Source organism: Cupressus sempervirens, chromosome 9 (genome assembly GCF_028749045.1).
Source record: "Cupressus sempervirens isolate cs-2001-9-10 chromosome 9, ASM2874904v1, whole genome shotgun sequence".
In the NCBI taxonomy this organism is placed as follows: Eukaryota; Viridiplantae; Streptophyta; class Pinopsida; order Cupressales; family Cupressaceae; genus Cupressus; species Cupressus sempervirens.
Window position 1 is genome coordinate 657,886,660 of NC_143126.1, and position 27,257 is coordinate 657,913,916.

Sequence of the window (27,257 nt, forward strand, 5' to 3'; positions counted from 1 at the left end):
TATATAAACTCTTCAAACAAAAATACAATAAATTTAAAATTGATTATATAATAAATCAAGCAACTTAAAAGAATAAAAAAACTAATTCATAAATAAATAAAATAACCTATTTTTACTGATATTCATAAAATTGGAGCCAATCGTGAAATTTATCAAGGAGAGGTGGAAGGGCTCTAATATGAACAGAAGATGCATCACTGGGCAAGTAAAAGCAGTGTATTTCATATTAATACTCCAAGAAATAGCTGCCACGAGTTGCTGGAGTCCCACGGAAAGGGTACAGCCCATTTTATTTGACTTGTGTAAAGATAATACATTCTCCAATGAATGGCAAACCTTAACAATATCAATATCTCTAATAGATTCTACTTTTACATACATCTATATAGTGAACTTTATATTTAATTTGGATAATACATTTGAAACTGTTTCACTTCTCACTTGACACATTTCCAAAGATTATTTTATTCAATTTTATATAAATGCAAAGAAATTCACTTTTCATCTTATTAGTTCCTGCCATTGCATGGCGGAACTATTGCTTAGGGTTTTACTTAAGTCGTGATTAGTTCCTTTTACTTCCTGCCAATCACGTCTCCTCATTACTATTCCGACAATGGCAATTTGCAATGTACCTAAGCAAGAGTTGCTTGGTTTTTACTAATTTCTGCCTGATTTCAGACGTGTCCTCTTCCTCGGGTAAGTTCTAAATGCCTGCGAAGGTTTCTATGCATAAAAAAGGCGCGATCCTCAAAGTGCCCGCATCAGATATCCCCAAATTCGACGGCAGAAAATAAATGGTGGTCAGAGAAGCTTTTTTCACAGCCATCCAGGCTCCAGTTGCTGCAATTGCTAAATGGCTTCTTGCATGGTTTCTCGTGATGCAGAATGCTCGGAGATTAGGTGAGAAGGCATTAAAGCAGAGTGGAGGAATGTCTTATTCTAAAACTTCTCGGTTATTGTTGTTTGTTATTTGCCACGCACCAAGGTTCTCCGGACCCTTCGAACGGTTCTCCAGGCTCTTCCAACTGCAACACACAAGTTGTCCAGGCACTACCAATTGCAACTCACAAGGACCAGATCATTCTGTGCCCCTGCCAGGTATGGTGTCAACTGTCATTTCATTCTGCACCCGGTTTTGGAGGTTTACTTGTCTTCTGACGAAACTATTGTCTAGGGTTTCTTTGTTCTCGCTGCTACAGAACCCAGCGCGTCTGTGTCTATTCATGCCTCCTTGTGTTCCACATTTTAGAAAGGCTTTTGTATGTGATTCTTGTTTTCAATGTTCACTCAAATACCTAAAAATGCTAGAAAATAGATAAGAAAAATGTATCAGGGTTACCATTTTAGATATATTTTTTACTTTCAGTTGTTCATCAGTTTATTGATTTTGGTTGATGACGCCCATTTTACTCCAGCATGCATCATTCCGCACAAACTAGATTTCTGGAAAATTCCTATTCAAACCCTTCTGTTGTGGGCATTTGATCAACGGCGTGGACAACTTGTGCACTTTTTTTTTTTTTGCTTTCTTCAAAGACCTGGCTGGAATCTGCTTTTAGCTCCTAAGCCTTTCTCTACAAATTTTATATCTGCTTATTCTACAATCATTGCATTAATTGAGATCACCTGCCTTTATAGATTTCTTCAAATAGTTCACATACTTCATGCCTCAGACATCTTGGCTTTTAGGTCCAAGAGCCTGCACAATAATCCAGCACTGTGAAGGAATGAGAAAAACAAATCTAAATTTTGTAACCCGGCCTCTTGAATTTGGATGCTGGGATGAATCTCTATTTTTTCAACTTCATTTATTTGCCGCTTTTGCAATCCTACTGCAGTTGAAATGAGTGAGAGAAAGCTCGTTGACTCCTATCTATTAGAGATAGTTGATATTTGAGTTCTCAAGATTCTTATGAATAGATATATGGGCCTGTAGGTTTTATGAGGCAAAAAATATGGTGCACTTAATAACCAACTCTTCTTGAAATAGTTGATGGGATATGAAACCAGTATGTGCATTTGACTACACCTAGAAGACTAGGCAACTCTTCTTGGATTAGCTTGATATTATCTGAAGCTACCTTGTGTGAGTGAGAGAACCTTGCATATGTTATCTCTACGTAAGTCTATTGTAGATGTATATGGATGATTGCATTGATATAAATCTGCTAGAGCTGTATATTTATGATTGTGACTGTGTAAATGTGTAAATCTGTACGTGACTGAGTTGTTCATATGTACATTTGCATCGACACAATAATATAGACTTTTTACTATGATTATAAAGTTTTAGATTATCAAACATAGATGGGATCTTTTGTTTGTAGTTATGTTTCCTATGTAATAGTTAAAGTAGTTTGATTTTTTTCCCTTAAATTAAATAAAGTATTTTATGGATATAAGACGTCATACTTTTATAAATAAAATGACTTTTAACTTATTATATTTTGATAAGAAACAACAACAATTGCTATTATATGTTGATTGAAAATGGTATACAGAGTAACAACTTTGTTTGTTCAAAAATCTCTTCAGCTAGAACTTATCAATAACAGTTTTGACCAGAATTCAACTACAAAGGACTAGAAGCAATTGCAAATCAAACAAAAAAGAATGAGGTCTGAACAATTTACTGTGGAAGGTCAATAACGGTATTCTAGCAGAATGTTCAAAGACTCCAAACAATTCTGGTATTATATAGACTAGCTTATCAATCAAAGGTATGTCTAAAACTTTATGGTGTTAGCTTTTCACTATTGTTTAGTTTCGAAATACTAGCATACAGAAGTTTTGGTTTTCTTCTTTTAAAAATGTTCTTTTTACTCTGATACGTGAGGAATACACTTTCACAGTTGCATATTATTAACCTTCATTTAATCTAGTTGAGTCTAGCCTTCTGCTCAGCAGTATCTCACAGTAATTCTAAATTTCATGGGTGTTTATTCTTGTTCAATTTTTGCTGTTATAATTGACAGCATCTGCTCTGCAAAAACCCAAGGCCTCGTCCTAATATTAAAAGCCTTTTTGTTGGTCATAATTGTGATCAAGAAGATGGAGCACAGCCCCATTGCGTGCAAACATTTTTAAGGGAGCATTTGCTATAGCAACACCCTTTCCCCCAGCAGTAACCAGTCATACAGTAATTAAAACTGGACCTATTCTTATTGTACATTTAAAAATGATGTTTCATTAACTTCTAAGTTACTGTATGTGTTTGCAATGAATTCAGTTCAATATCCTCTTGAGCATGTTTGTAACCAGCCATTCCAGCGGACGCCTAACAATCCTTCTAATTAATTTGCTTACAGGTTGGATGCCTAATCCTGCCCCTGTTCTTCATCTTGGTGTCTCTGCAAGACATGTGGGACTTAGTACAGGAATTCAAAATTTCTTGAAGCAACTTCTAGATCTCATTCTAGAATTGCAGTCTATAGAACAATTCATGCAGCTTATTTATGTTTCTCTATTTCCCATAAAATTTCTAGAGGAAGTTACGATAGTCCGAAGAGCCCTTCTTTATGCTTTTGGGTGTGACTCCCGTGAGATTTCATGTTGAGTATAGTTTACACAATTTGACCTTCACTGCATTTATCCAAAACAACTTTTCCTTGCTACATTCATTACGGCTTGAATAGAACTGTGAGCCATTCGACTTGATGTATCTATCAATAGGGATAAATGATCCAAAACATGACTTAGTTAGGACAACTTTGGCAGCTAGTTGTTGGAAGGAATTCATTCGACCTGATATATCTATCAATAGGGATAAATGATCCAAAACATGACTTAGTTAGGACAACTTTGGCAGCTAGTTGTTGGAAGGAATTATTTAGGTCACGTTTTACTCAATCTATCAAGATTATATACATTGTCAAATTGATTTACCGGAATATCCACAGTGTATCTGTGGATAATCTAACTGATACTCATAGTCCTTTTAGCATTCTAAATTGATGTAGCCCTTACTAAGTCATTCACTCTTTCATGTTAGCTATTCAAACATTCATTCAGTGTTATGTGATTGTTGTTCAAACATTCATTCACTATTTTATATTAGTTATTCAAACATTCACTCCCTATTATGTGATCGTTGTGATTACTGTTCAAACATTCCCTCGCTATGTTATGATTTCTGTTCAAACATTCTGTCACTATTATGTGATTGTTGAGAGAGCAGGATACAAATTTTTCTCATCTCGTGGTCTGATAAGGCAAGAAAACATTACGAAGGCCAAAATAGTAGTAGAAATTATGAAATAACATTTTTCTATCACTAAAGGAAAGCAGAAAACCTTAAATTCCACCTTTCGAAAATCTTCCTCAAAATAGCATCATCAATCATGTTCTCTCTGTTATGCATTACAGTGTAGGACTCTGCAACCTTGGACAAAGCCGAGGAGAAGCCAACAGAGCTATTTGTCGTTCCTTCTAGCAGAGGTAGTTTTTTCTTTGTCTTGACAAGATAAAATTATTGTTGACAATATCCATAAGATATCATTCTCCCATCTTCACCGATAGTAGTGTCCATCAGCTTAGACCCGTGTGCGTCTGTGTCTATTACAAGCTGGAATATCAGAGTTATAGTTTTGTTGAACCTTAAGAATTTGCAGGCTTCCATTTTAAATTATTTGCCAGTTTTGTGATTTCCATAATTAAAGGTCTTCTTCCTTTCAGAACTATTCCTTAGGCTCAAGCTTAATGCATGATTAATGTTCTTAACTACCACCAATCACAATGCTTTATTTTTCTCGGCCAATGCTCAATTTCAATAATTCTTCTTTTTAAATTGAACAAAATGATCGAAACTTAACAAGAAACTGTGCAGATGAATGCTTCCACAGATTTCAAGATAAGAGAAGACGAGAAAATCAGCGTAATACTCTCCAAATTAGCGTTACTGTTGACATAAATAAAGGTAATTGCTGGCATGTGTTGGCATGACTAAAAAAGTCTTAGGTGTCTCATTTCCCTGTAAAAATGGGAAACAACAACTGGCTATTAGGGATTCTTCTCCTTCATGCAAGTCTGACGTGTGGTCTTTCAGTTAAGATTTGTGCATGGATCTTGGATCCTTGTTTTCTCAATGTTGTGATCAGGAGGTGTTACATTTTTATGGCATCAAACATCATATCTGATAATTTTGCGTCTTCTTACAAAACTGGTTTTACCATGATATCTTATATTCATACTTTTCTTGAGGAATGTGTTACAGTTTCAAAGAGAACAGTGTCCTCGAAAGCAGATGCAGAGAGTGGATTGATTCTGAAGCACATTATCACTGATCTTTCTCTGTGCCTTCTTATTCCAAAAGCATGATATTCCTTCTTCTTTTTGTGACCTACCAAACCTGTACATTGCTCAAAGCCGATGTATATTGAAATCTTACAAGTTCTTTTCAATAAAGGCTAAGTGCTGGAGATAAAGAGTGTGATTGTGACTTTAATCACCATAAATCTGGTGCACAATTATTCATTTCAATTTCTATCACCTCTCATCATATAGTGTTTTTTTCTGCATGTTTTCCTTCTGCAATTATTCACCTTTTGCATTAATACTTTTCCTCGTTTTATTGAGTTTCCTGGCTGTACATAGTTACTATTGTTGTAGGTCACTGTGTTGAAGTCTATTTGGTATTGCAATTATATTATCAAGACTCAATTTCCCTCTATATATGTACAATGTGAAAGAGCGTAAGGCTTCGGAAGCCATAGTTGTGTAGCGCTACACAAGAGCAGTGAGAATATGTGCAGATCAATACCGAAGCTAGAGTTCAATTTGAGAATTTACTATACTGCTAATGATGTGTATATAAATGCTCATTTTCAGTTTGAGAACATATCTCTCTTTTATTGCGTTATCCTACTAAATTAACCTGTCATGTCTACTCTTTCCCATACATTGTTCCTACTAAATTTACTAGATTAATCTGTCATGTCTACACTTCTGAACTTACTAAATTAACCTGTCCTGTCTACACTTGGCAGGAACTATGCTGCCTTGCAGCTCTTGTTATTATTACCAATGTGTGCTTGTTTCTAAAATTGTTTTCCCCGAATGCTGAAAATGGAGAGATAAAACTGGGCAAATTCTTTCCAATTTTTTTAAAAGTATCTTTGATAATACAGGTCTTCGCAGTGATTTGCAACTGATAACCCTTGTCCGGACATAGATGAAAAACCTTGTTTTAAAAGCTCGGATTATCAAAACAATCGGACGAGAATCCTCACAGAAATGAGCCTATCGGCTCAATTACATTAAGGAAAATAATACATTTTCATATTAACAACATACATATATCATTTTAAAAGATTAAGTAAAAAAATATGGTAAATTTCAAATTTTCAAAAATTTCACAAATAAATATAGAAAATGAGAAAGAAATATGATTTAAGTAGAAATTACAGGTATTCTAATAGATTTTCTATTAAAAAAGATAAAAATATCTAATTCAAATTAATATAATTAAAAAAAGTTAGATAATAATAAATATAATTTATTTCTAACTAATGTTTTAAAAAAACCTATTCTAACTGATCAAATATTTTTGAGTTCTGGTTTGGACAAGTTGATCCTCTGCCTGTAATCTGAACTCAAGATCTATTTTAAAAATTTGTCACCAGAACTAGTTAACATTTCAGGAATTGTTATCGAGATTGATCATTTTTACAAATATAAGTTTATAAAATTAAAGAATCCAAGTTCAGAAATGCTCAATTTTATTCCATTTGGGTTTTCTTCACTATGAAAACAAGGAAGATTATTTAGGGAGATTATTTGTTCTCATGCAATATTCAGTAGGACAACATCCAATAGGTGCCTAGATAATTTGTAAAGAAGGGAGATGTATAATTTGACACAACTGTTTGTCTTGAATTGCTTCGAAATGATTGGATTTTGGTGCACTACTAACGGCTGCCTGCCAGAAAGTCGGGTACACGATACCGGTAGATATTAAAACGTGTATTGCATTGCGTTTGAAATAGGGAACAACAATTGGTCAGAAATGTGTTCGCACTCAGATTGAGCAAGAGGAGCTGTTTGAAGGTCGGGCAGTATGAATTGGAGGTGATCGAGTTCAAGTCTCCTCCCCTCTTCATCCACACACACTGATGTGCCCAGGATGCAATTCCCGACTCCAAAAATCCGCCTCCTGACACTCTGTCTATTGTAATAACGCTGCACGGAATAGGCGAAGAGTAGCCTTGCCCTGTTGTCAGGAGGCATCCAGGCAACTGTGCCGTAGGGCAAATGTGGCAGAGCTTCCTCAACATGCCCCTCTCTTTCCTCCCACGACCCTCCCACATCCACAAATATCATCTGCCCACCCTCCCAAGCAACCACCTCCATCCACTTCCTTTTCACCGCTTCCCACCACCTTCTATTTGATGATGATGTCACATCCCTCTCCTTTAATAACACCTACAGCTTTACTCCATGGTGCAGGAGCACCTCAAATATTCAAGCCACAGTTGAAGATTATAAAGACCGCAAAGATCCTCAAAACAAATCAGAAAGAAGGAATGTATAAACAAGGTCATCAAATCAATTGGGCAGTCTTGGAACCTATAGTGATGCTAAAATAATATTAGGTCTTCAAGATAGGTTTGGCTTTTCAAGTTCAAACATTAAATAAAAAAAGGTAACTACTGGTTTAAAGGGAAGTTTAGTTTGTAATAGTTTTAAAATACCCAACTCAACGATGATAATTGGTTGGAATCAGTTATTTTAGGGTGTCTTATAAATTGGAAAGAGTCTTTGATGTAAAGGAGGAGAGAATATATTGAAAGACTGGTATGTACAGACTAGTGAACAGCAATATTCTGCAACTCAAATTCCATATTGTGGTCCGCAAACCGATTAGTTGGCTCTACAAATGCATTAATAAGGTTTCCTTCGTCATTCCAAGTACTTTGTTGATAAGTTTCATGTTATTATAGGTTTGCTATTACGCCTATTACAGAACCAGTAGATTTCTTTTAATTATTTATTTGCTGTAGTAGGTTTTAAAGGAAATGAAGATCTTTCCATGAGGATGAAGGCCTGATACTCATGGAAAGAGTTAATCTAACATGTATGATATATTACTAACCAAGCACGTGCAGAATTAAACAAGATAGAGATTCTACCCGAACAAGGGGTTTATTTGTTGATTGGAGACATTAAACAATGTCCATTTGAAGGTGAATCCATTGTTAGTTGGGATTGGAAGTGTGTGTAATCAGGTGATTGAGAAAGCCCTAGTTCAAGAGTAAGAAGTGCTAGGAGGAGTCTGCCATATGGTTCCCTTGTAAATTGTGTCATTTATTATTTTATTTTCATTATTGTGAACTCTTCGCATCACCCCACCTGCCGAACTAGGCCACCCCCGAGCATTTTGAGTCGCTTTGAAAAAATGCTCTACTCATCACATCTGCATCTCGGTATATTTCATCACTCAATCTCTGCAATGTAAGAAAGACGCTCAAATTAAGAACACGATGAGCATAACCTCTGAAATAAATTCCTTAGTTAAACACAAGACAAATTACATGTCTTCCGCACTCCACTATTGCTAAGGAATAATGCTCCTTCACTTGTTCCCACCGCTCTTTCAATTTAGGGCTTTTGTCTATATCCACCACCATCAATCCCTTCATCTTGGCTAACGTATCAATTTTATTTTCCTCTAACTGAGAACATTCTGAAGCCTTCATGGCAATAAATGAACTCAAACATTCGAAATCACTAGAGAGGCTCTGTAATGCACTGCATCCATGCATGCTCTCATATTCTAAATACTTAAGCTGACCAAAATTTTAAGGTAGATTCATGAGCTTCTCACAGTCTTGCAACTCCAAATGTTTCAGGGAAGCAAGATTTCCAAAACTTTCAGGCAACAAAGATAGTTGTGTACAGTTGACTAAATATAGTTTCAACAACTTATATAAACTACTAAAACTATTTGGAAGGCTCCCCAAGCTGGAACAAGAGCTTAAATCCAAATATTGTAAACAAGACAAACTACCAAAACTGTTTGGAAGGCTCCCCAAGCTAGAACAATATCTTAAATCCAAATCTTGTAAACAAGACAAACTACCAAAACTGTGTGGAAGGCTCCCCAAGCTGGAACAAGACCATAAATTCAAATGTTGTAAACAAGACAAACTACCAAAACTGTTTGGAAGGCTCCCCAAGCTGGAACAATAGCTTAAATTCAAACGTTGTAAACAAGACAAACAAAATACCAAAACTGTTTGGAAGGTTCCCCAAGCTGGAACAAGACCTTAAATCCAAACATTGTAAACAAGAAAAACTACCAAAACTCTTTGGAAGGCTCCCCAAGCTGGAACAAGACAAACTACCAAAACTGTTTTGAAGGCTCCCCAAGCTAGAACAATACCTTAAATCCAAATCTTGTAAACAAGACAAACTACCAAAACTGTTTGGATGGCTCCAAGCTAGAACAAGACCATAAATTCAAATGTTGTAAATAAGACAAACTACCAAAATTGTTTGGAAGGCTCCCCAAGCTGGAACAATAGCTTAAATTCAAACGTTGTAAACAAGACAAACCACCAAAACTGTTTGGAAGGCTCCCCAAGCTGGAACAAGAGCTTAAATCCAAACGTTGTAAACAAGCCAAACTACCAAAACTGTTTGGAAGGCTCCCCAAGCTGGAACAAGACCATAAATCCAAACGTTGTAAACAAGCCAAACTACCAAAACTATTTGGAAGGCTCCCCAAGCTAGAACAAGAGCTTAAATTCAAACGTTGTAAACAAGACAAACTACCAAAACTGTTTGGAAGGCTCCCCAAGCTGTAACAATAGCTTAAATTCAAACATTGTAAACAAGACAAACTACCAAAATTGTTTGGAAGGCTCCACAAGCTGGAACAATAGCTTAAATCCAAATGTTGTAAACAAGACAAACTACCAAAATTGTTTGGAAGGCTCCCCAAGCTGGAACAAGAGTTTAAATCCAAACGTTGTAAATAAAACAAACTACCAAAATTGTTTATAAGGCTCCCCAAACTAGAACAAGAGCCTAAATTCAAATATTCTAAAATAAATAGGTTACTAATGCTTTCGGGAAGGCTATTCAACCCACTACAGTATCGTAATGTTAGACAATTTAGAAATTGAATTGGTAAAGTGTAGTGATAAGATTAATTAATCTAACACGTTCTATATATACATATCTCAATGAAGACGGGATGGTGGCCGCAAACTGCAAAACAATTTCATTGTTTCTAGTTAGCACTGTCTTTAAAAAAATATTAAAATTAATTTGTTTTTCCAAAAATAATATTATAAATCAGGTAGAAGTTGTAGATCTTGCCTCAGGGACGTCGTAGTCTATGTCATGGACATTGGAATCCTCAGAGTCTATTTCGGAGAAGAAGGAATCTTTTTTATTTCTCAAAATGATTGCTGATAATCTTGGATGTTTAGTTACATCCATCCATGAATAATCATTATGATTCTCGATGCTAAGCAGCCTTAGATTTTCAAAGGCTCCTCTGCATTCTCCATTTACTATTCTTGTGTTTCCTGTCAATCTCAAAACTCTTAAAGATCTCTTCATCATATTCAGATGATGTGCTTCCAGCTCGAATGCTTCATTAAGAGCGATCCCCTTTATTTTCTTTATGCTCTGCAAAAATGTTTGTAACTCAAAAGTACAATAAAATGTAGAGCACTAATTGATCTTTAAAATATTTCCCAAAACTAATTCTATAAAGATATATGCAGAATTTTGATTGTTAAATTGTTTATATATAAAATCTATAAATCTAGTAACAAGAAAAACAAGAAAAACATACCTCTACATCTTGGAGAGCACCAGTGAGAGATTGTAAGTCGGTGATTCTCTCCCCATCTCTCGACAACATTCTTCCTCGTGCTTTCACTATATCATGAACATTCACCATGCCTTCATCTGTAACATTGAAATGTGCTGCCCTTTGAAGTTCATCAAACTCTGTTGCTCCAACACTAGAGACCACCCTCTCTCGCTTCCAATTACAAAGAAAGAAGACAATATCAAGAAATGCCTCTTTACACGAGGCATCCAAGCGATTGTAAACTCCTGCTCAAGTCGTGCTTGTAAACTCCGCAAATCATTAGCCGCAACCGGAGCACCGGAAAACCTATTTACCCATCAAAAGTAAATAAAGATTTTCAATCATTGTAGAGTCGAAATACGAACACATGGTGACTAAAGAAAATTGACAATGCATGGCTATGAGTTACTTGGAAAGCGGATGAGACTGCATTTGCGATATGCAGGGAAGTGAGCCTTCTACTATGAATTGGAGAACCCTCTTCAGCTTCTCTTGATTATCCAAATGATCCTCTAATCGCTTGATGTATTTTGCAAGGTTAAACATGTATTTCAGCAGCACTATGCATTCCTCTCTGTTGGAAGAAACTTGCTCTATTCTTTCCAACACAAAACCCACAATTGACAGCGCTATTTCCACCCACTGAATCTGCGATGCTTGCTTTGTCACATCAATCACAAATACGCGTGTTTCACGATTAAGATTTGGAACAATGCTCTTCTGCACTCAAAAACATATTTAAAAAAATAAATTGTAATTTCTCTGTACGTCAATACATTCAATTGTGTACATCAAGAAGCTTAACTATGATAAGGAAATGAATTTTCTGAATTAGAATATGAATTTTCTGAATTAGAATAGCTGTATACCTTGCATATATGTTCAGATCGCTTCAATATCTTCTCCAGTAAATCGCCGCTCAAATTGAGAGAAGCAGTCACTCGATTGGTCTTGGCAAGGTCGGCAATATTTGATTGAAGGTTTCCCTGATCAATGTCAGTTAAGAGCTGGTCTATGTAAGAAATCAATTCATCAATATGACTCATCTCTTTCACTGCCGCCAAATTATCAAGAAAATCTTGATAATTTACTTGACCAAGGGCAGAGCTTGAACAGCAGGAGCAAGTGTTGCCCATTCTAATCTCACAGAATTTTTGAAAGAGGGAAGCTGTGTAAATGAGATTTGAACAAGATATGACTTAGGGTTAAACAAATGTATGTGCACAAAAGAGGAGATTCACAATCTTTAATAGATGTATGTTCTCCAGCTGTAAAGGCCAAAGAAAAAGGGCAACGGCTCGCCAAAAAAAAGCAGGTGCGAAAGCATCTTTTGCAACTTGCCGGATAAATCGGTACAGTGTTCTGCACCAGTGGCCGTTGAACTTCACTTCCACTATTGTTTGTTCCCCGTCTTTTTATGGGAAGAGAGCCATTAGATTAAAATATCAGTATTTGGAGGTTCCTAAGCTTTTTCATCTAGTTCACATTGTCAACACAAAAATGAGTTTCCTTGAATAACTAGACAAAGTAAGAAAATTCCACATGCACAGACGAAAATAATTGTATCCCTTTCAAATGGATTGGCGTGCGAATCCTCGTTTCCCTCTCCTTGTCGTATCTTACTTCATTATCGTTGTCTTTTGGCTCTTGATTCATTCTCTTACTAATGACGAGGATCTAACCGTTCCAGTGAATTATTTAAATCATCAACCTTTTTAAATGTGTATTTTTGGATCTTATATCAAGACCAAATCTTTTCAACCCCATCAACGTATCTTCTATTGGCAAAACAAAACGCGGTATTAGGTTGGAATATATTAGAGTGATACAACCTAGGATAACATAAGAGCATCCAACCAGTTTTGTGTCTGTTGCCAAATTAAGATAGATTGTTAGGGTTATGATCAGTGTATAGACTCATCCATTAATCATCCCGATTCACTACATTTTATTTATTGTACTTGCCGCTCTATTCAATTAATCAATAGTTATTCACTCACGAATCAACCATATATTAATATTTTTTTCTTATTTGATTATTACTAAAGTTGTGATAAATATTTATTAGTTTGAAATGTTATATAATTGATTTATTTCAATTATGATTGGCTCACTCAATTTGTTCTTATAGGACCTTTTTTTCGGACCAGCACTCCATATTCATTATTTATCGACAAGATTTTAAGATTGGTTAAATCTTCTAATGAAATTTTTCAATTAATACATTAGTAAAAATAGTTTTCATTTTCATAAACATATTTAATAGAAGAAATAGTTTTTTGGCCGATACATGAGATGGGGTCAGTTACACCCAAAAAGCGGAATAAAATATACGGTTATGGCTCAACAAGCACACACAGAACTGGAGATCAAGAACATTTGTTGTTGAAGGAAGGTTTTGGAGAAGCGAACTCTGCAAGAGATTGAGCCACAACGATATTCAACATGTTCCTACATTGACTGCTAGACTGGAAAAGGAATTGGAAAGCAAGCAATAGGAGGGTTGGACCAGCGATTACACTGGATTCTTATTCTTTATTTTGAAATTTGCTTTTGATTAAGTGTAAATGCTGTAAGAAGACGTATTTTGTAAAGGTCAAAGAAGATGAAACAAAAATGGAATTCTGAACAAGTGTTTGCCATTCTTTATTGCTTTTGGAAAAAACTATTCTCTTCCTTTGAAAACTTCACTCCTTTTCATAGTTACCAGAAACGTGACGGGAGACCTCCGTTTCCCGTTGCGACGGCCGAAACGGGTTTCCCGTCACGAAACCGCCGTTTCAAGAGATAATTTCAGTTGTTAATAATCTCAATCAAATTAAAAAAATATTAAATCTTCCTCAGTTTATGATCAGTTAAGTATATAGTTTCATTTATAATTATTTAGCATTTAGTTTTAATTTGTTACAGTTTAGAATCAGTTAACAACAGTTTCATTTATTATTATTTTTTTGGAATGTTTTAAGTATGAGTTAATTATATTAATTTATAATATTTAAGTATGAATTAACTATCTATTAATTTAATTTATACATTTTATTAAAAATAATTAATTATAAAAGTAAGATTAAATAATTTATTTTCAATTTCAATATTTAGTAAATTTATTAGACTTCTTACACATCACATTTTATATAGATACTAATAATTTATAATATATATATATACACGTTTCTTATGCGCAACTTTTCATAGATTGCGTTTCTCGTCACTTGCCGTTGTCGTCGTATTTCGCGTTTCTCATTTCTGGTAACATAGCTCCTCTTAGGATAACAAAGTCTATAGGGATTGCATTCACATAACTCGGAGTGAGTAGACTAATACAATCTATAATAAAGAAGCCCTTTGCGACATTTCTTGAAAACCAAAACCTTCTTGTACATGTGAAACATTTTGAACTATTGCCACGGTTATTAAAATTTGACTTGATAAATTCTGCCAAGCTAATCTGTAAGGAATATGATAAATACTCTTACTCTGCCTAAAGCAGCGATTTCTTCGAGCAGTTCGAGGATAAGTATAATTTTTTTTGGGTAACCAAGAAACAATTAGGTCATTAAAATCGGTTTGACCAAAACCATTGCCTATGCCTGAAATGGGATATGACTTGAAATATGTTTGTATTTCATTAAATAAACTTATTTCAGCATGGCCATTATGATTAATTTTTTTTGTTCAAAATAGAGACTCTCAATGTAAATGCATACTTGCGATAGAAATAGTATATCTTCAACCACTACCGATGGTTTCTATTCAATGCCCAACATAGGTGCAATGTTAAAAGCTTGCATATGCAACATATGGATTGCATTATATTTGTAGCTATAAAATTCTCCCTCATATCGTTGTTTTCCATGGCTAGTTTATAAACAAATGGACTGTGCATTATAGGGATCATTTTTTTCATTGTTCTTCGTCGTGTTTTAAATGAGTGTTAGCGTCTTATTATTTGTATTTAGGCTGCTAGGGTTTCTTGCCTCATGCGATTTTTCAGTTTTCTTGAGTACGTCTCTTCGTGTGAACTTGCCTTCTCCAAGCAACACCTGTCAAATCGCATTTACTGCAAGAGTCTTTAGGCTTTTTTATCATGGCTCCGGCTAGTGGTGACCCAGTTGTTTCTGGTGTGCACGCTACTGCTTCGGACTGCCATGGTGGCACCTTCGAAAAAATGCCCACGCAAGTTTGTCCCGAAGGCCTTTCATGAGGTAATCCTGATATTATCCTTCCTTTGCAAGAATTTGATGCTGCATGTGACTGGTTAGAGCACTACACCTTGATAGGATATTTTGTGGGTCAGACGACTCCTGAAGCTATGCTCAGAGAATGGGTTAACAAGAGTTGGACCCCTCATGGGGTCCGCCTTGATGCCGTGCAAAACCTTACCAAAGGTTTTTTTTAATTTCATTTCGCCAACCCGTCACAAGTAGAGGCGATTTTCACCAACGACCCTTGGTCTATCCGTTCTTCTCTGCTTGTTTTCCAAAAATGGTCTCGAGACTTTGCTGTCTCAGATGATAAAAAGCTTAGGGTCCCTGTGTGGGTTGAGTTCCCAGGTTTACCCTTGCCATTTTGGCATTTCATTGAGTCTATTGCCCAAACCCTTGGCAAGGTTATCACCAAGGAGCCTGAGAAATTCTTTAATGCTCGCCCTCAACGTCGCATTTGCATTGAAGTTGATCTTTCCAAGGATCTTCGTGATTCTGTGGAAATTCAGATTGGGGCGCAGACCTTCTCTCAGAAGGTGCTTTACTTGAATCTTCCTAACACCTTCTATAGGTGCCAGTCGGTGGAACACAAGATTCGAGATTGCCCCTTAGTTACCTCTAGGGCAAAACCCACACCTAAAGATGCGCCTGCCAAACAAGCCAAAGGGAAAAAAGAAGATTGGGTTATTGTTGGACGCAAGGGCAAGGCTGCCTCGACCCCTTTGCAGCCCAAACAATTTTATGCGGCAGTTGTCGCTGTTCCTCCTATTCCCATAAGAAGGTCTACACCAGCTAGCATGGTGACGTAGGCGGCTTCGACAGTTCCTCTTCCTTGGGGTTCGCAAGTTTCAAACCCTGCTATTACGTAGGGGATCAAGGCTGCCACCAGGGCTTCTGCCTTGATCGGGGCTCGCACCCTGCTTGCGGTCTCTTCCATTGTGCCACCAGCAACACGACATTCTTGCAGTCCTCCTGGACGTGCAAAGGTACTAGAGATAAAGCGACAGGCTGTAAGTTCAGAGGATTTCCTGTCTGACTTTCACCTGGCTCCTACCTTCTTGCAAAATAGTTGCTCCTCTCTCGAGGACGAGGATGACATGGAAGAGTTCTCATGAACTGCCTTTCATGGAATGTTAGAGGTCTTACAGACCTCACCAAAAAGTACTATGTCTGGGATACTCGTCATAGACTTGGTAATTTGGATTTTTTGTGTTTACAAGAAGTAAAGATCTCTGGTTTCATGCTTGATGTTGCATGCTGTGTCATTTGGCCGGATGGCGTTATGTTTTCATCGCAACATGATGCTGGCAGAGGTGGTGTAGTTACTCTCCTGTCACCTCACCTTCATTCTGCTATTATTTCACACGATACTGACCCTATGCATAGAATTGTTTGGCTTTTACTTTCCATTAACAATCACTCTTTTGGAGTCATTAATGTTTATGCTTCCAATGACGCTGTTGAAAGAGCCCAGTTGTGGGCCTGGCTGGCTAACAATTTGCCTCCAGCTACTTGGGTCATGTGTGGGGACTTCAATATGGTTGAAGTGGCATCTAACAAAAAAGGCATTCTGCCTTTTCGTTGGACAGCTAGGGAAAGAGCAACTTGGTACCACATGCGTAATAAATTGGGCCTGTTTGATCCCAACACTGACTGCTGCTAGAGTAGTGGGGTTTGGCACACTTGGTCCAACTTTCGAGCTGGCCCAGATCGTATATTAAAATGTCTTGATCATGCCATGATCTCTACGCAATCTTTTTTCTCCTTTTCTGAGGATCGAGATTTGCCTGTCATTCCCCTATCAGATGTCACTTTATCTGACCACTATCCTATTTATTTTGGCATTACTTGGCAAACAACTGTCCCCAAGGTGGCTAAGTCTCAGTTTTACCTCAACACGTTAGTGTTGATGCATGCTTCCACCATCTCACATATCCTACGTGTCTGGAATTTGGAGCCACATCCACACTCTCAAAGGGGATGGATTCAATGGTGGAATGATGCCATTGCTAGAACTGTGTGATTCATGCGCATCTATGGGCATCAAGTTGCCATTTTCAGAAAAAGGGCTTATGTAGCTAACAACCCGTCCCTCAGAAAAGCTTGTGAGGCTCTCACTCTTAACCCCTTTGATATGGATCTGCAAGTTCATCTTGCCAAGATTTGACATAACAAGCAAGTTGCTGACAACTATGTTGCCCGTGGAGCTCAACTCAAGGCTCGTCTCCACTGGTTGAAGGTTGGAGACAAAGCCTCAAAGGAGTTTTTTCATGCTCTCCGAGCTCGTCATACCAAAGTTGGGATTCAGAAACTCAAATAGGGCACGACTGTTTTGTCCAGTCTCCCCGACATCTTGCAAGCATTCGTTCATCATTATGAGAACGTCTTTGCTTCGCAGGGAAGTTCGGTTGCCCAGGAAGATGCTCTTCGAAAATGCATCTCTGTTACTCCCAACTGCCTTGTGGGGGAGCAACGTGCTTTCTGTGAGCAACTTCTTTCCCTCAGCGATCTTAAAGAAGCTGCCTTTTCTATGGCAGATGACAAGTCCCCTGGGTGTGATGGATTTCCCTGTGAGTTTTACAAACACCTCTGGGAGCAAATTGGCCCTAATCTGCACAGAGTCTATCTTGAAGCATATCATTCTAAAAGCTTAGGAGCCATTATAAATGAAGGAAATATTAAATTCATACCTAAGGCTGGTGATCTGGAGGACATATGCAATTGGAGGCCCATCACCCTTCTGAATGTGGCTTATAAGATAATTGCCAAGGCACTCTCTCTCAAAATCAAGCACATGTTGCCTCTAATTGTGCGGCCTGAGCAAACTAGCTTCATCAAATCCAGATACATTCTTGATAACATTATTGCTATCTGGGAAGGGATGGAATGGGCTCGCAAGTCCAAACAGAAGGCTATCTTTTTGAAGATAGATTTTTCCAAAGCATATGACTACATTGAATGGCCCTTCATCCTAGCTATGCTCTAGGCCCTGGGATTTGGTTCCAACTTTATTCAATCTGTGGAGATGTTTTTTGGTGATGCTAATGCTTGCATTTCCATTAATAATTCGCAGTCTGAGGCCTTTAGGCTCTTTCGCTCCAGCGCTTTACGTTCTTGCTGCTGAAGGGTTTGTGTACCTACTTGCTCATTTTGTTTCCTCAGGATTGGTTCATGGCATTACCTTGCCTGATTCTACTTCCCAGCTTGTTAATGGGCATTTTGCTGATGATTCCTTCCTTACTCTTCTTGAAGAGGAGGAAAGCATCAACAATGCGCTATCTTGTCTGAAGACTTTTTGTCAAGCCTCTGGCTCTACCATTCAATGGCATAAAATGCTCTGCTATCGCCAGTCTTTTGTGCCAGCTCCTCACTGGCTCAGCCAGTTTGAGTGGAAATGGGTCACTCACGGTGAAGTTTTTCGTTTTCTTGGCATCCCTTTTTCCTTTCAAGCTTCCCCTCTGGAGCTTTGGAATGCTGTCCTTGCTAAGATTGCGAAAAAACTTGATTACTGGATTACCAAGCCGCTCTCTCTTACTGGTAAATTCCAAATTTGTTCTAAGATTCTGGCAGCCACCCATGTTTATTATTCTTCCTATTGGGCTCCTTCCAAAGCTTCCTATCTTAAGCTGGAATGCCTGCTCAGAGATTTCCTCTGGGCTTCTAGTTCCGATCAACATGGATTTCATAGAGTCACTTGAGAATTTTGTTGTCTCCCTAAAGAATCTGGTGGCCTCGGTCTGCTTTCCACTCACAAACAAGGCCTTGTGCTTTGTGCCAAGTGGATCATTCAAGCTATTACTGGAGACGAAGCTTGGAAGATTCTGGTTCGCCATTGCATTTCTTCTGGCTTCCCTGTCAACAGACCTGCGTGGAAGGGGATTGGTTTTCAAACCCTTCTCATCATGTGTGATCCTGTTGTCATACAGGGCTCATTTGTTATCAAGAGCCTCTGGAAAGCTTGGGAGGCTATCAAGCCCTGACTTCATTAGGCTAGGGATGACTTTCGTAATGGTCTCTCCTTGAATCAACAGAATATTTGGTGGTCTCCCCTGTTTGCCATTCAGGGTAACCCTCTTGCTAAAACCCAAGGTGCCAGTGCTCTTCGTTTTTTCAAACGTGGCATCAGAACTTTCAGAGATCTCTTTTCTAGAGTCACTATGAGTTTTAGGACCTGGGAAGACATGCAGGTTCAGTATCGCCTTGTCCGTGCAGATTGGCAGACTTTTGACCTATTACTTTCCTCCATACCTGTACATTTGGTGCACAAGGTTGGAGTTCAATCTGGTCGTCCTTGGTAGCATGACTGGAAGTGGTATCCTGACACTCCTTTTGCCAACTACAAGCCCAATAAGGGATACCGATGGCTTTTGCCCCATCTTCCGATGGTAGACACGTTCAACAAGAGATGGCATTTGTAATCTTCGCTTTCTCAATGGCGAAAACGCTTTGATACCATCTGGTGCACTATTATTAAGCCCAAGATTGCCCACTTTGCTTGGTGCCTTGCCTTCCAAGGTCTTCCCCTGGGGCCTCGGCTCAAGCACATAGGGGTTCTTGATCCCAGATGCCCCTTCTGTGGTCAACCTGAGTCCTTTTTGCATATTTTTTGGTTTTGTAAACCTGCGCAGAATTACTAGCACTGGATTCATGATTTTTTCAAGCCCTTTAGGCCCGAACCATTTTCATGGCACATGATCTTGCTGGGTGATTCCCCCAGAATTCCCAGAAAGTACTCCTAGATCTGGCATACATTCAGGATGGAAATTTTGTTTACTCTGTGGAAAGATAGAAATGTTGTTTTATTCACACACAGCTTTTTGGATGTTAACATTGCAATGTACACTAAAGCTTGTATTTGTAACAATGTTATTATGCAGATACAGGTGCAAGCTAACAAAGTTTCCCTGGAAGTTGCTCACCTGCAGGAGCTGCTCAACCACTGGGGCAATGCCCCTTGCACTGTGGCTCGAGTACCTCCAAATGCCTCGGCAGACACCTCGATGCCTCGTGGCCGTCGACAGCGGCACCATTCCTCAGGCCACCACTCTCACACTCCGCGCTCACAAGCCTCCCACCACCGCTCTCCCATTGGTGGGGCTGGTAGCTAGAGGTGCTGCTCTGCCTCCCCACCCTATGGTGGCTCTAGCTAGTCCCCGCCTCTTCCTCCTAGCGCTCGTTGAGATAATGCTGGCAAATGGCCCCGCTTGGCGCTGGCGATTTCTCCTCCACGGCCTGAGGTCAAAGATGCGGAGGCTGCCACTGATCCCCATGCTGCTGTTGCTCTTGATGACGGTTGGTCTGTGCCCAGCCCGCCCCCCAATCCCAGAAATGATTGGGGTTTTAATGACAAAGATGATCCTCCCCCCTCGGTTGCCACTGCTTTGGCAGCTTGAGGTTGTTATATATATATTTTTATGAATAGTTGCTTTTTTTAGCTGATGTCGTGTGTTTAGTTCCGGCTTAGGTTGCTAAAACTCTCTCGTGGGGTGATCTTGTATCCCTTGACCCCTTTTTTGTGAATTGTATTCTAAGTATATTTTTTAATAGAACGAGACTATTCATCAAAAAATTTACATAGAAGTTAGTTTGAAGTGAATCATTATTAAACTAGACAAGTGATGTATTTGTATAATTTTAAGAATTACATGAGTAATGGAGCTCTGTTAATTGCATTGCATAATCATGCATACAAAACGCTTTTGTATCTTCGAATATTGTTATATTTCATTCAAAACTATATTAGAACATATAGATTTGACTGTGTGGAAATCATTTTTCTGTATTTATTTCTAATGTGAAATTTAAATTATTTTCCAATTTGTGACATATCTATAATATATCCACCGGAAATATATTTCTTACTTAAAACTACAGATTTCCTTAAACAAAGTTGGGAAGCTTTCACATCATATCAATGGAATGTAAATTCTTAAACCAATGGGAACCAATGCATGTTGAAAAGTCTTAAACCTACTTTAAAATGTCCATTTTGAATTAATTTCAATGAACACATATTTTCCTTCAGCCTAGAACGAAGCCAATTAACCAAAATAAAAATAGAGGCTAAATATTGTTATATGCAGGTATAAACTTTAGTTAAAAAACAAAAGATTTACAATGACTTAATTAATTTAGATTGATTATTTTCCATAAATATGATGAACTCTGTGTACTTTAATCATATCATCTTGTATCTTCATATCATGATCATAGAATATAAATTATAATAAAAGTGTTGAACAACTCATCATTAAATTTGTATTATATTTTTATTAATATTAATATTTTTCTATATAATTTATTACCTTTTATGTCAAAATGGATAATTATTAATATTTTATAATATATTTCTTTTTATGTTTAAATATATTAGCTCAATTTAAATACTTACTATCCACTTTTTCCTTCAAAACCATATAATACATTATGATTTAAAAATTATTTTTTGGTTAATCTTAGCAAATCTTTTAATTTTTATTAAAAGTAATACTTAATGTACATATATTTAATTTTTTTATAACTTTTTACAACATAAATATCTTTCATACATAAAGTTAATATAATAATTTATTATACTCTATATTTGTTATCTTTTATTCAATTTTTCATAATTAGAATTTTAGAAAATTATCTTTAGATCAAGGCAACTTTGTATTTCAACAATTTATTGATCCTATACATACTATTTTTATTACTTTAAAGGCAAGTACATGCCAAAATGTGGCACTCGTTTTATTTTGAGTTTGGAAGCTGATGTTTTTTCGTAAGGTTAGGAAATTAAAATTTTATACACTAGCAAACTAACAATGGCATCTTAGTGTGCTATAGGCACCTTGTAGAAATTTGTAGAAGGTAATATATTATTTTCTTAGAAGTATGAGTTATTTGTGAGCTATTCAACTTCTCTAGTAGACCAAGGGTCCATTGACAATACGAATATTTTGAAAATGTACTACCACTTGAAAAATATCTTCTATTTATTAAATTTTACCTACTTGTATGCATGGATAAATCACTTGGTTTCAAACCTATATTAAACAATTTGATCTATCTCATTCTCATGATATGTTACTTGTCTCTAGAAAAAAGATATGTATGCAAATATTGCAGGAAAAAATTTTATAATTCTTTTTATCTTAAGATCAATTACAAAATGTTTGAGCATTTTTTATTAATTAAACTACTACTATCTGTGATCTAAAGAAATCTAGAAATCTAAGGATAAATTATAATCTATTGTAAACTTGCTACATATTGGTAAAAGAAAAGAAAAAATAGTAAAACTTTATGTATGCAAAATAGAAATTATCTATTGGCTTAGTGAAGCCTCATTCTATTAGATCACATGAATATCTCCAAAATTAGTGATACAAAACTTATACATGTATAATTGCAAATTTTATGGTGATTTGTAATTACGCTGGTAGGCTTCTTCTACTTGATTTTTTTTAGTTTAACGCACCCTATAGGGGATGACAAGTATTTATGTGGATGTCATATGCAGATTCACACAATTTTCTGTATGAAAAAAAGTCATTTATATTAGAGTAATTAGATATTTCCTAATTAATTCTAGTTGCTTAAGCTAAACTTTAAGCATCTAATAATTAATTCTTTTATTAATTATTTTGATGTAACCTAGGTTAGACCTTTTTAGGGTTTCGATCTCCTTTATAAGGACGATCTCTCATTGTAAATTCACCTGAGAACCGAAATTAATTCATTGTTGATTAGAGCAATCTTTTTTCTAGCTCATCAAGAATGTCTCGTCTATGGATCTGACATTTTTTTGTCTCCATAGCTTTTTGCTTCTGTTTTTCTCTAACAAGTGTTTGCATGTAGGTGATTCTTGAGAGTTGTGGGGTTGATCTTTCATCAACTTCAACATGGTATAGGAGCTCTAGATATTCATGCCCTTGTTCTATTCTTGAGAGATTTGGCATCAGTTTTCAGATATGTGGCTTTTAGAGGATTTTATATTGGATTTGGAGGGGACCTATTTTCGGGGCACTGTGAGCCCAAACAGACATCACTGTTGAGCTTAGAATGCTCAAAAACCTCCATTTCCATATAAAATACGTCTAATTGGGACATTGTTGAAATCTGGGGCCAAAAAAATTTACAACTAAGCTGAGCACGCAAATCAAGGCAGCAATTTTATTTAATCAAAATATTGTTTTTTTGTTTGAAAGCTTATTGTATTAATGGACTGCGGTGATTTGTTTTTGTTTCTCGGGTGCATGTGGAGAGGGGAGTTCTTTTTTATTTGAAGGTGCTCGCGCATATGTGTACCATCTCTGCATCAAGCTTGGATGCTCTTTTTTTGGTGCAAGTCCATTTTTTATGGACCATTTTTACTTGATCCACAAACTTTTCTTTCTCGAGCCCTTCACACAAGATTGAAGCCCACATTTTTGGAGTGGGCCCTCTGACTTCTTGTGGATGACAGCGCATTTGTGTGGATATCTATCAACACCATTTTTTGGCATGATATGTGCCCAATAGTTTGCAAGCATTCTTTTATCCGTGAATTAGCCTCTATTTGTCTGGATGGCACAATTTTCTTTGGCATCTGCCTGCAGGTTTAATCGCAGTCCTCTATTTGCCTCGGTGTTGCGTTTAAAATATTGGAGGGTGCGCTTTAACATTTGGAGAGGTCGTGGTTACAAGTGTTTGGCGTGCTTGTACAACTTCTGTCAACACCAAGTGATCCCTCGTCATGCGTTGATCTTGGGGCACGCCGATTCTTGTTGTTTGGAATCATCGACCCCTCCTCCATGGTCAGTGGGATTGATGGCAATCTTGTTCACTAATCGCGCACCCTCATTCAATCACATGCCTTTGATTGGGGGCGGTTTGGAGTTCGTTTGCTGCAGGTTTCAATGTATGGCTCAGGCTTTTTCTTCTCTCCGGCCTCTGTTTCTAACAAGTGTCTTCCACGTCTTAGATTTGGTGCTACAAATTCTGAGCAGCTATGTCACTGAAGACTCTTGCAACTCCCATTCGCCATTTCAACGTCTTTATTTATGGGTGTCAATGCCATCTCTATTTCAATTTTTGGTAATTTACGAATGTTTTGGCTCTTTGCACTTCATTGGGGGGCTGCGCATGAAATTTCCCACGTCAGCATGCTAATTGAACTTCGATCCATCACGAGGGAGGAAGGCTTGGTGCTGTACGAGGATGTGTTTTTTGGGAAGATCATTTGAAGACGTGTTCTCAAATGTATTACATGTGTCGGCCTGCATAACAAAGCAAATTTGTGGAGAGGCCGACCCCTGCCAAATCTGAATGTTCCTTCCTCCGGCCCACCTCGGGTATCTAAGTGGCCCCCTCTGGGTCTGTGGCTACATTAAAAGTGCACTTCATGGTGCATTTTCAAAGACAGAGACATAGAGCGAACAAGGAAGGATGGCACAATCATCTCCTATTTCTAGTGAAATTTCATTGGTTGTGAGGAGAAGCTCATTCGACTTTGGAGACTGGCCAATTTTATTTTGGGGAGAGACGGTGGTTTTGTGGTGAGCGCTGTTAGTTTCGCTCCCTTGTCGCCTCCAACTTCACCACTGTGGGCCCGTGCTTCCTCCCACGTCGGCCTGTGATCAATCTCCATGCCACTTTGGCAACTTTTTGGAGGAAGAATAGTTTTTAAGGCTGCGTGAATGCCTCTGCCATGATATGTCATGCCGACACCATGATTTTGCACGGTGTATTTTTCAAACACATGGGTATTTTTTGGCCACTGGTTTTTTAATCCGGCACCGGCCCTTTGATCCGGTGACTGACTTTTTTGCCATCCTGCATTGTATTTGGCGGTCGCATAATTTTTTTGATAGGGGTCATTTTCAGGCATTTTTTTTTCCTCGACAGTCGTTTGACAGTCAAATTTGAGCTCGTCACTTGCTGATATCAGCACCACATCAACATTGCATCGTCGTTCCTGTCACCTCCTCGAGTTCTATTTTGACTTACCTTCACATTTTTGCTCATATCTAGGACATACGGACTTAGTTTAATGAAAATGAGATATCGTTGGAAAGTTGGTTTCGAGCCTGTCACAACGGTATTGATAGTTTTCAGTTTTGTTGTTGTTTTATGGTTTTTCCTACTGTCAAAGTTTGGAGTTCCTTTTTGCACTCTACGAGACATATCTTGAGCATCCGATCTCCAATTTGGGAAATTTTTATATCATTAGAAAGCTCTTTCTGAGCTCTTTCCAGTGATGTTGGTTGTTCTTCCAGATCTCGCTCTAGGCACATTCTATTTAGTCTTCTATATTTTTGCATTCTGGTGGATAACTTGGTTGTTTCAGGTCCGAGGATCAATTTCTTTGCTTCAAGTGATTCGTCATGACTTGTACTATCGTTTGTATTAGTCTTATGTCTCTTCTAGTCTATTTAGACATCATTTCTATGCATTCTTGCACATGCACAAAGATAAAGTGTCTTACTACATTTATATTTTCATTTCAATTGTTTGTCTTGTTTTGCCTTTTGATTCGAGCAGTGTCATCTAAGAACACTCGTGTAGATTATTGTATTCTTGGGTATCGTATCTTCTGCCTTATTGTACATGCACTACTCTGATAAGGTGCCATGGGGGGTTGATGTTTTAAAAGCCTTTGGTTGCTATCTTCTTTTGTCCAGTGAGTGTCCCTTTCGTGACATTAGCCTCATGACATGTCTGGGATTGATCACCTCAGTACACCCATATGTACTATTTTGTGCATCTTGATCATGGTTCCTTGACATGTAATTCTTTTGCCCACTTTTCCAGTTGCTTGTCACCTCACCCTTGTCTGCATTGGAGGGGGGGTGGGGGTTCTTCTGTTGGTTCTTCTATTGTTTCTCATGCTTCCTTAGTTTGATTGATCAACTCTTCAAGCTTTGGTGTTTCATGCCACTTGTATTTTTGAGTTCAGTTGTTTGTCTTTGTGTGCCTCTTGATTCAATGCAAATTACAGTCTTCTCTACCTGGTCAGGTTCTATTTCAGTGGAGGTTCTTCATATCAGTAGTTACTTTTGACAGAGCTTTGTAGCTTCTACATGCTTTAGTGATGTTCTTCATGATCATCTCTTGTTCTTATCTTTTGGGACATTCCCTAGTTTGGAGGATTCTTCAGTACTTCACTAGTCTTTTTAGCATGTTTTCCATCTCTTTTTGGAGTAGGGTTTTTCCCCATGTGGTTTTCTCTATTTCTCCTCTTTTCAGAGATTTGATTATGCTTAAGTACCTCATCAGACCTTGTTTGTCGGGACCCATTTTCTACTTTCAGTAGTAGTTTCTAGGTTTTTAGCTACCCCCTAAGTTTATCTTAAGGGGTGGAGTTAGAGTAATTATATATGTCCTAATTAACTCTAGTTTCTTAAGTTAAACTTTAGGCATCTAATAATTAATTCTTTTACTAATTATTTGATGTAACCTAGGTTAGACCTTTTTAGGGTTTCAATCTCCTTTGTAAGGACAATCTCTCATTGTAAATTCACTTGAGAACTGAGATTAATTCATTGTTGATTATAGCAATCTTCTTTTTTGCTCATCAAGAATGTCTCATCTATGCATCTGACATTTTCTGTCTCCATAGCTTTTTGCTTCTCTCTTTCCATGATAGGTGTTTGCATGCAGGTGATTCTTGGGCGCTGTGGGGTTGATCTTTCATCAATTTCAACAATTTATTTGGGGATGAGAAAAGTATTGCATTAAGCATATGTTTGGCTGTGGGAATAAGAATATGGAAATAGAAATACGTATTCTGGAATTACCTATTCTTGTTTGGTTCAGTCAGAATTTGATGCGAAATTCACAGACCCAAAAATTTATGTTTTCTAAAATAAATAAAACTGGAATAGGAATACATATTTCAATTCCACCTATTTAGGTGGAATTGTAAATGCTCATTTTTGGCCAAAATTGGAATACGTATTCCTATTCATAATTTTGATTTGGTGCACCCAAACAGAGAATTTAAATTTTTAAGAATTTACATATGCCTATTCCACTCATATTCTGGTTGCCAAATGGTCATAAGTGTAGATAAATTAACATATAGTAGAATCGAAGATATGTTTATTATTGCTATACTTTTTCTATTGAATCTTTAATTACATAACATAAGTAATGTTTAAGAACTATACAAATAACAAGTGCCAACTTGTATTTGCTTTAAAGTTATAGTAGTTTAATTTGATAAAGTAGTAAAAATAAAAGTTTAATGGTTATAGTAA

The 27,257-nt window shown here is 37.3% G+C and overlaps 2 protein-coding genes and 1 pseudogene across 15 annotated transcripts; 1 reads left to right on the forward strand and 2 right to left on the reverse strand.

The window, feature by feature from the left end:
• The first annotated feature begins 439 nt into the window (after positions 1 to 439).
• On the forward strand, positions 440 to 27,035 carry LOC149540454 (uncharacterized). 14 transcript variants are annotated; one of them, XM_089801565.1, is made up of 5 exons: positions 461 to 1,101; positions 2,569 to 2,723; positions 2,979 to 3,142; positions 3,312 to 4,918; positions 5,216 to 5,530. In XM_089801565.1, the coding sequence occupies exons 1-2, from the start codon at positions 798 to 800 to the stop codon at positions 2,625 to 2,627; spliced, it is 363 nt and encodes a 120-aa protein (XP_089657691.1). In that variant the 5' UTR covers positions 461 to 797; the 3' UTR covers positions 2,628 to 2,723; positions 2,979 to 3,142; positions 3,312 to 4,918; positions 5,216 to 5,530. The 14 variants fall into 14 exon arrangements, with proteins under 14 accessions (XP_089657683.1, XP_089657684.1, XP_089657682.1 ...); XM_089801570.1 differs by having other exon boundaries at positions 448 to 1,101; positions 2,539 to 2,723; positions 2,979 to 4,918; XM_089801563.1 differs by having other exon boundaries at positions 2,979 to 4,918.
• LOC149540455 (uncharacterized) lies at positions 6,418 to 8,810 on the reverse strand. Its single transcript, XM_089801571.1, has one exon. It carries the CDS (start codon positions 7,348 to 7,350, stop codon positions 6,955 to 6,957), a length of 396 nt encoding a protein of 131 aa, XP_089657697.1. The 5' UTR covers positions 7,351 to 8,810; the 3' UTR covers positions 6,418 to 6,954.
• LOC149540456 (uncharacterized) lies at positions 8,358 to 9,827 on the reverse strand (annotated as a pseudogene).
• Positions 27,036 to 27,257: the final 222 nt, after the last annotated feature.

Coding starts and splice junctions, on each gene's coding strand:
- LOC149540455 (XM_089801571.1), bottom strand. CDS start 7,350: ATGGAGGTGGTTGCTTGGGAGGGTGGGCAGATGATATTTGTGGATGTG.
- LOC149540454 (XM_089801557.1), top strand. CDS start 19,981: ATGCCCCTTGCACTGTGGCTCGAGTACCTCCAAATGCCTCGGCAGACA.